The sequence below is a fragment of the Amphibalanus amphitrite genome, unplaced genomic scaffold (assembly GCF_019059575.1).
Source record: "Amphibalanus amphitrite isolate SeventyFive unplaced genomic scaffold, NRLGWU_Aamphi_draft 001380F_arrow, whole genome shotgun sequence".
In the NCBI taxonomy this organism is placed as follows: Eukaryota; Metazoa; Arthropoda; class Thecostraca; order Balanomorpha; family Balanidae; genus Amphibalanus; species Amphibalanus amphitrite.
Genome location: NW_024882873.1, coordinates 113,593 through 122,987, shown reverse-complemented (window position 1 = coordinate 122,987; position 9,395 = coordinate 113,593). Strand labels below are relative to the sequence as shown.

General features: G+C 48.3%; 1 protein-coding gene across 1 annotated transcript; it reads right to left on the bottom strand.

The window, feature by feature from the left end:
- Positions 1–4,155: 4,155 nt before the first annotated feature.
- LOC122372641 lies at positions 4,156–8,878 on the bottom strand. The gene is made up of 8 exons (XM_043350108.1): positions 8,775–8,878; positions 7,742–7,843; positions 7,087–7,203; positions 6,566–6,716; positions 5,831–5,998; positions 5,254–5,416; positions 4,727–4,982; positions 4,156–4,380 (listed from the first exon to the last, which is right to left on the bottom strand). Exons 1-8 carry the CDS (start codon positions 8,856–8,858, stop codon positions 4,156–4,158), a joined length of 1,266 nt encoding a protein of 421 aa, XP_043206043.1. The 5' UTR covers positions 8,859–8,878.
- Between the last annotated feature and the right edge of the window lie 517 nt (positions 8,879–9,395).

The window sequence follows — 9,395 nt, the reverse complement described above, 5'->3', positions numbered from 1 at the left end:
GGATGACCAGGAACACGGTTCTGCCATTTATTTTTCATTAAACATCTAAGGCTTCCCATATTCCAAACACAAACTTTCAAATATTTGACGTCACAGCCCAAAATTGCCTCCTTCCCTAGGCCACATTACTGTCATAAAGCTGATTCTTTTTACTCTGTAGGCACCACAACAAAGTTCAGACCAAGTTTTAAGCGATTTTTCAACGAACAAACCCATTTAAATCAGAATGACTAAACGAGGTGACGTCACACTAACGGTCGCTCCATGTTGAAGATAGGGCCTTGTACAAGGCCCATTTTCAAATGAAGGGAACGAATTTCTTCAACACCAAGAGGCCGCGGGGGTTGCAACCTAGATAGATATAGGTTTCTGAACCTCGCCGCAAACTTGGCTATCTCAACTCAAACCCCATGTTAAAGGTGGGATAGTCCCTTTAAACATTTTCTGTATCTATAAAGCTGTAGGCCTGACAGCTCTTCCCGCGAAACCTTTTTTGGGTCGAAAATGGCAGAAATGACGTCACTCCGACGTCATTAGCGGCCAACCTATCAAAGCCTTTGGAAAATTTTTGGTCACAATGTGTAATAGCTACGATCCCGGGAGGGTACTGAAAGTTTGGTGGCAATCGGCGCAGCGGAATTCTGGATATATATATCGAAAAAACTAAGGGGGACAAAAAATGCCCCCCCCCCCCCCCCACCACCACCCGGAAGGTTAAAACGTTTGTCATTCACATATATACGCGAGTTACTGCATTAACAAGCCTCAGGAAGTGTAGTCAACATACTGCCCGAGTAAACATCTTGCCCGTGAGAAAAAAGGTGGGTGGTATGCATACTACCCGGGAGGTATGCATACTGCCCAAGGGGTCGGGTAGTATGCATACTACCCGGGCGGTATGCATACTGCCCGGGCTGTTGGGTAGTATGCATACTGCCCGGGCAGTTTGCATACTGCCCAAGTTAGCATATGACCCGTAACATATATATAAACCCGGGCTCATAAACCCGGGCTGTTATAACCGGGAACGCGTGCTCTCACCACGCGGAGTCCAACGCTCTACCAACTGACCTACGGGACTGGCTCAGTTATTATCTGAGGAAGTTCGGATGCTGCGATCTGAATCACCTAATGAGATGCCATGCACAATATATAAATTCACGTGTGTGCGCTGTCCTCAAGCCCGGCACGTGTCAGAAGTGAGCAGAGGCGGATCCAGCTCAGAGTTTTGGGAGGGGGGCAAACCATAACAATTTATCGATTCTTTCCATGCATCGTCCATAGGCGTAATGTTAAAATTATGCCGTTTGGGGAGGGGGCAAATGCCCATTTTGCCCCCCCCCTGGATCCGCCACTGGAAGTGAGCCGTGAGCGATTGGGAGCTCCGTTCAGCCCAGCTCATCACCGACACGACATAAGATGGCCCAACGACGCTGCTATGGCGTCTGATGAGCGTCATGACACCAGGCCCGCTGCCAATTAGCTTGTTTATTGCTCAGACTCGAGTGGCGTCAACAGACTGACTGGACCAGGAGCTGGTCGCATTCCAGGCAAATTGGAATACTGGAAACCGCAGACAAGTAGAATACTTCTTCTAATGCCCTGTTGTTCGCCGTGTCCAGTGGAACCGTGAGCAGCGCCGCGTGACAGATGTATACGGGCGTTTGTCCTACTGGTTCTGCCTGACGGTCGCCCCCGTAGATCCAGGGGCGTGTGGGCGGCGTCGCTAACCGGTGGGCGGTGACCGGTCGGCGGCAAGCCTGATGTCAGAGTTTACTCTACCGATACGGCCGCTATGGCCGGCCGGCCGTCGGCCGGCCGGCCCTCGATACCGATAACCGAGTGGCACGGACATGTGTATGTTTCACATTCAACCAGCGCTGATGGGTTTTGCACAGGGACGGCGGGTGCAGATTTTTGTAATCTCTGGAGTCAACAGGAGGATATTGCCTTCATGTCTTTTCTCCATCTCTGTTGACTTTTTGTGGTTTATACCTTAGGTTGTTTTGTGCGTTTTATGCGCATAGGTGCGGGAACCGGGGGGGGGACAGTGGGGGCAGCTTGCCCCCTCCCCCATCTTTGGGCTCTGGGGCCGAAAAGTAAGAAATCGCTACTCGGAGACGTCCAGTAGTTGTGTTTTCAACCATATTGTAGGTACTGTAGCTGTGGCAGTGTAAGGGCGGAAGCACTGAAACATTGGTGTTATGCACCATGCTTGATGCCAGGATTGGCGAAACTGTGGGCCGGGCTCGTGGGAGTCCCGAACCCCCAGTGCCAAAGGCAACGATTGAATCTATGGGCCCCCATATCCCATCTTGGACCGGTGTGGGGTCTCCACGCGCAAGGGTTGAGGTCGTCCAGTGTTGGCCACATGTGACTAATAAGCGATGCTATCACATAAAAAAACGCTTCAGTAAGGGCTGCCCTTCAGATCACTCTTTCGTCTCCCAAGGGTCGTTTGGACAGTTCCCAGAAATGTGTGGTATCTCATATCTGCAAGAACAGACTGTGAAACTGTACTTGCAGATACCACACATCTTTTACAGACTGGGAAAGCGATCCCCAGACTCGTTTTGCTTGATGCACTATTTCTTCATATTTTTCAAGCAGCTTTGAGGACCAAAATAAACGAGCTCAGGCGGCCAATGTATGAATAAGTATACATTGCATGTTTTGCAAAATGTTTTGCAAATATTTTTAAATGTTTATTGGTTATTTATATCAGGTTTATTTCACTCGTAACAATTTCGTCATTATTTCTTTCTATCAAAGTCTGTGGGTCGCAAGAGGCTTTTTATGTCTCAAGGCCAGAAGCGTCCGTACCGGGTGCCAATGTCCAACCCAAGGTTCAACCCATCAAGCCCAAGTCGATTACCAAAACCAAAAACGGGAATAAAACATATGTGCATTTACATACAATGGCAGGTATACATAAAAGCACACGCACATCTATATACACAAACATACACGCTGATAAATACGACATCCATTATCCTTCCATACATAAATACATGTGTTTTGAATTCAAAATAGTCACGTTCATTGAAGATGACTGACAGTCAATATGTACACACACTTATGAATTAGAGATGGTTCTGAGTTCTGACACAGGCGGCAAAGCTCAAACATAGTGAGTCTGTATGGACAATCCAGCTATAAATTGTCCACAACACTGAAGACATCTCTCCGGAAGGGCCACAGCTGATAACACCGACATTGTCGCGCACTTCAGCCTTTGATAACCGGATATTTGCAAAAGCCCGCCATCACTGAATAGTTCGTACTATCAGATACCATGCGAAAAAAACGACCATCGACGTGATAGCTAAACATACTTATGGTAAGTGGGTTGCTGATTCAATCGAAGCAGTTCGACAGTTTTACTGAAGGGTTTGATTATCGCTTGAGTGGTTGAGTTTTTTTTTTTTTTTTTTTTTGTTCATTGATAGCAAATATACGGTTAAATTTCTAACCTTTACTTGTGCGAAAAAAAACTGCTCAACGGCACTGAGGAAATGCCGGGAAATGCTTGCTGAATTTTGAGATACGTTTTGAAATAACCCGGTTACATTAGCGTAGGCTGCGTGACGTTGAAATAGTTAGGACTTATGTTTCGTGACTTACGTTTCATTATATACAGACTTATGTTTCATTAAAGACAAATTGTTCAGTGTTCAATGTATAATTATGCACCTTCCATGCAATGCAATGCATATGTTGTTCCTGCTGACGAGCACGATGCTAGTGATGAAAATGATTATGGTAGTCGCCGTCAACCTACATGAGATTCGCTTCTTGATTTATAATTGTATGTGCGTGTATGCTTGTTTGTGTGTCCACGTTTGCGTATAAATTATGCGTGTTTGAGCGTGTCCGAGTGCGTGAAAACACATGTGAAATGGTATTTACAAATACTTCGTCAGGCTGTCATCACTACCTTTTAGAACATTCACCATATCAAAGCACAGCAGCATGCGGACACACTATTATAATAACAGCTCCACGAGATCCACCGACGCGCTATCACGGATTGGCATTGTTCCGACACCAGTCACACAAAACACTGGGTTTTTGACATTCTCCGTCACCACCTGGCTATCATCAGTTAACCACTGTCACCACACCCTGTCTCACCACCGCGGTACTGACATCAACTCAGTGGTACTGGCGCAGCATCCCGCCGCTCCTCTGCACAGGTTGTTTGGTGATGTTAGCGATGCAGCAGCCCATGAAGAACTCTGCAGAGCGCGCCGCCGTCTCCAGCAGAAGCCAGGTGGTGGAGCCGATGGCAGGCCGGGCGTACAGCAGCGCGAGGTACACGGCGGACAGGAGGACGCCGAGCAGCGCCGTGGTGTACGTCACCTTCAGGATCCGCCGCACCTGTGGACAGCGGACGGTGTAACCGAAGGTTTGTTGTCAATAGTTAAAAAACTATTTTTTAGAATTGTGTTTTTCTATTGAAAAACAAATCTGAGTTGCCTGACAATTTGGCAAAAGTATTCAGGATCCGCTATGCATTCATCGTGCGTCGCCGTCAAAATAAGAGAAGGCATTTGAACACGACAATACCGCTTGCACAATGAAAGAACGACATTTTCTAACACCTTGCTATAATTACCAGCCTAAACCTAACGAGCATTCGCAACGGGGTTGACTGCCTTAACTTCTCCTGCCCAGCCATGAATAAACCAGACAGGTATCCTAGTTTCTCGCCTCCAGCACCCACCTGGTATTTGGGCGACATGCGCACAGTGGTCGGGTGACTGATGTACGCAATGTGATTGAGCACTGTCTGCAGGGTGATATCCGTCGAGACGATCGAGTCTCGCGGCGGCGCGGCTGTCGGCAGCAGGGAGCTTCTGGCCGTCGTCTCGGGGCGCGGCGGGGGCCTCTTGGGACGGCTGGCGGCCGGTGCCGGCGGAGCGGGGGCCGGGGAGATGGTCTCCAGAGAGTCCGGCTCACTCGGGGCGCAGCATGACCGGCTGAGGGATAGGGTCGGGTCACGGTGGGTCACGGGTCGGTTAAGATTCGATGTCGGAGCGGTCACAGATCGGTGACATGGTGGTGAGGGCCGATCATTGGTTGCAAATCCCGCCATGGCGGGGGCTATTTCAGAGTCCGAAAAGGTCTGAGGCACTCTGAAATGAATGATCATACGAATGGGGTGATAAGCGACCATTAACAGTTTAACCTGACCGGCTTTGCGCCTTTACCTGACGACAAAAGCGCCTTTACAATGCCGTTCTTCCCTACCTGCGGCTGCGATCGGACGACGCTAGCGCCGCCTTGCGGCCGGTCGCCGCACTCTCGCTGCAGCGTCTGCCCGTGGGGCGGAGCGGCCGCCGCACGGGAGCCACGGGGTCAGACGGTCTCCGCTCGCAGCTGGGGGTCTCCTCGGCAGCCGGAGCGGGTTGCTCTGGAACAGGTCACTTTGCTAACTCTAGGTCACGGCTCCACTCGTTAATCATTCGCAAGCTCCCCTGGTTAGCTCCTCAGTTGGTTCGGCGCGGTGGTAGGAACAGCAGTTTCGCTGTGTTAGCTGTATCGCTCCCCCGTTAGCTGTTGCCTGGCTAGGCCGTTTCGATGACAATCTTACTGTGTCTTACCGTGTAAGCTCTAAGCTCACAGCTCGTTCGTTTTCTCTAACCTCGCTGTGCGCTAGTACTGACATGCCTTCTGTGTTAGATCTAAGCTCCCAGCTCGCTCGATGGAGCCTTTCCATGCTCCTCTCGTCTTGCATGCCTCGGCTGTGGCCGTTATGGAATTCTCGCCTCGGAAGCTCACCCCTGACTCGTTAGCTCCTCGCCTGTCTCGGCAGCTCGCTACTTACCTGGCTCTGCACTAGTAATGGCCGTCTCGCTGTGGAAGCTGACTGTCCGCTCGTTTTCGTCTGTGATGCGGATTTTGGGTGGCGGCGCCGCCGTCCGCTGGCCACCGGAGGCGATCACAGAACTGGCGATGTTACCGCACCTCGCCAGCAGCGCCAGCTGCATGATTCCTGGAGAGGGTGGCGAGGTAAGGTCAGAGAGCTTGGATGGAATATGGACTGAACAGTGGAGAGACACAGCAGAACTGAAAAGGAATACTAAGGAAGAAAGAAAGCAAGTAACTAACTGAAAAGTGGTGATTTATGTAACGGCATTTCGGTTGACATTTAATCGAGGTTGCATTGGTTATCTGAAAGAACAGATTTTATTGGTTATTTTATTTTGTTATTGAATGGCACAAAATTAAATAATGTCGCAGCGACCTGACGTCATTCACATTCCTTTCATTAATTTCTAAATGAGAGCTGTATTAATGTAATTAGCGGAAGGCAAATTTAAGCTTGCCTTGCATTTCAATTTGACATCAAATACGGCACGTTGAAATGGCATGCATTTCTCTTGCATGCGTGAAGCAAGCATAGATACAAAATACTTATACCCACTGGCAAACAGGCAGCAGCGTTATACCAGCTTCTCCAAACGAAATGTGTTCTTTAGACCAGAATAACTCAATTTCCTTGTTTGGATTCCGCTGTGGAGTTTGCATACCGAATTTCAGAGGACGTGCAGGCGCGTACCTTTGGTGTTGGTGTCGACTGTGCCGTTATTGAAGGCGCTGGACGGCAGCTCGTTCAACATGTGCAGCACCTTGTATCCGATAAAGAGGAAGGTGGTGTGGATGAAAAGACACCAAACGATAAACACCGTCTGGGATATATACAGCAGAGCCTGTGAAAGAAGTAGGATATAAAGATAAAACGTATGCAAAACACGTCACGATATTGACGCGTAGGTATGGCGTTAACGTCAAAGGGATCAGAGAGTGGCATGGGCCTAATAACCTGCTGCATGTGCATCAAATATTCAAATGCATCATTTTTCGATAAAAGTCAAGGACAATAACCAAGTGTACCCATAAAAGTATACACTAATCCAATACAGTTATTTGCAGTGCCTCGAAAACTCAAGCACCAAAATCAACAAATGCTATTATGTCAAGCCCCGATCGTCGCAGCAATGGTTGACACTCGTCCTCATCTATGCCCGTATCACGCCAACTCGGCAGTCTCCCTCTCCCTCCCTAGGACGTGTCCCATACCGTGGCCTCCGTCTCCAGGCCCGCGATAAGGTCCGTGATGAGCACGGTGAAGAAATGGCCGCAGATGACACTGGACAGGAACGGCCGCCTTCGCAGGAACGCCGGCCCGAAACTCATCTGACGACAAAACGGGCGGGTGTAAATCTACGCTTACATGTCGGAATGTCGGGCAGAGTCTACATACATACGTCTACGTCAGTGTGTGGTCGGGCAGAAGAATAGGCGTTTCATATTAAAACTTATTTTACTTGCAATAGATTTTTCTATAACATTTTGTCAATGGTGTTTATGCATACGTTCGCTAGCGTGATATGTCTGCGCCCAAAGTGTAAATCATATTGCAGTCTGTCTTAAACGTACCGCGCAAAGTGACGGTGGATCCATCAAGCCTGACCGAGGAAGGGCCTGCTAAATTTGAGTCACCGAAGCAATTGACATCCTCGTCCATTCCCCAGGTCAATTGGTTCCATGACTTTCAAATTATAGCGGGCCCTTCCTCGGTCAGGGTGGATCCACCGTCACTTTGCGCGGTACTTTTAAGGCAGACTGTACGTGAGAAGGCATACCTCCCTCTAAAACACACCTCTTCAGTAAGACAGCGAGCAGTCTGCAGCCACCACACACACGTTTTGGCCGTGCGCCACAGGGAACTGACCTGGGACAGCTCAGAGAACGTGTACTGAATGATGATAGAGGCTGCCAGCAGACAGGGGAAGCCGACGTCCCACAGAAGGCGTGAGACCACCTCGGGCAGCACCTGCACGTGCGACACAGGAACCGCGGGTCAGTGACCGAACGCCAGCATTGCAGGTTGAACGGCACTGACAGATCACGATCGAATTGAAAACTACTGCAGTCGGCAGCCGTTACTTTTTCCCGTCTGTTTAAACAAAAATAATTGCTTATATTTCTAAGCATTTTTTGGCATTTATCGTTTATTTGGTAACAAAACACACTTGTCTCAGGTAGTAATTGTGATTGTTACCGAGCAAGAAAAAAACAACGTGAGTGGCTTTGTACCGGTCAATCATCGCTGATAATGCCAAAGATCTAATCTTTAGGACTATCATTCCAAGTGTCATTACCATACCAAACGTCATCAATGGCAAATAAGCCGCACAGAACTATCTTGATGGCCTACTTAACTATCATGAAAACCATCCAATATCTGCCGGGGCCTTCCAGCATTGCGACAAACAAGGCGCTCATCTAACGCACCTTGCAACGTAAGAATGTCCTACAGTTTTAACACTGACACCAGAACCTGTCACCAAGGTCCGAAAAGCTGCTGCTGCCCTAAGAAACTGAGGCGCGCTTTGAGAGAATATCAACCGATGATCTGTTCTGGGCCTAGGTTATTTATTTTTAATACTTTCGAAAATAGACGCTTACCTAGTAAAATACATAAGAAAAACGCATGACGCTCAATGCGTAGTTAGGAAATTAGGATTCAGAAACGCAACTTGTCTTTTTCTGCGCGACATCAGACATCAGTGTTATCACCGTCCGGGTGGTCAGAAGCGTTTGCACGTTTGTTTACCTATGTCGATCAGATACCTATAAAATGAGCGTGTAAAATTAAGTTTGAATCAAAGCCATTGCTTTATGGACGATTTACAAACATTTATTTCATCTCCCGATAGTGTCATCATTACTCATGCCTTCGTGGAATGGTGAGACGTGCTTACCTCCTGAAGGTGGTACTGCTCGATGACGAGGTAGGCCGCCCTGCTGACACCCAGCGCACACAGGAAGCCATTCACGGTGGCCATGAATGGTCGACTGGATATCTGCGACCTGAAACCAAACTCCGAAACTGGTCAGAATGATCGGTCGTGCCTGCAGAATCTTTGTTGGAAGGTTTTGAGTGAGAAGATTTCCGGAGCGAGAGCCCGAGCGGAGTTTCATTTGCCGTAAATGTCAAGAACTTCAACGTCTGATCGTACAGTGTCGCTTATGCTGTGTAATTTAGCGTCAAACTTTGGACGTGCTTGCGGAGTATGACAAAACACACCGACTGGCAGCATTTACGTTTAGCGTTAGCGTTGAACGTTCACAGCATAATTGAAGATTATGTATCAGATGTTATGGGTAATCACAGAGCTTATCAAAAATATGTAATGGCGATTTACTCACATTTCCCGTAAATATGCATAGATTGTATGAAGATGATCGACTTCATAGAACACACTTTGATGGGATATTGAAGCGTATGCTTGTTGTTTGTGCATTGCGAGACCATGTTTATTTTTCGTTATGACTACGCCACTGTCACAAGCTTTCTTTGGTTTACGACGGGTTTGAGCACA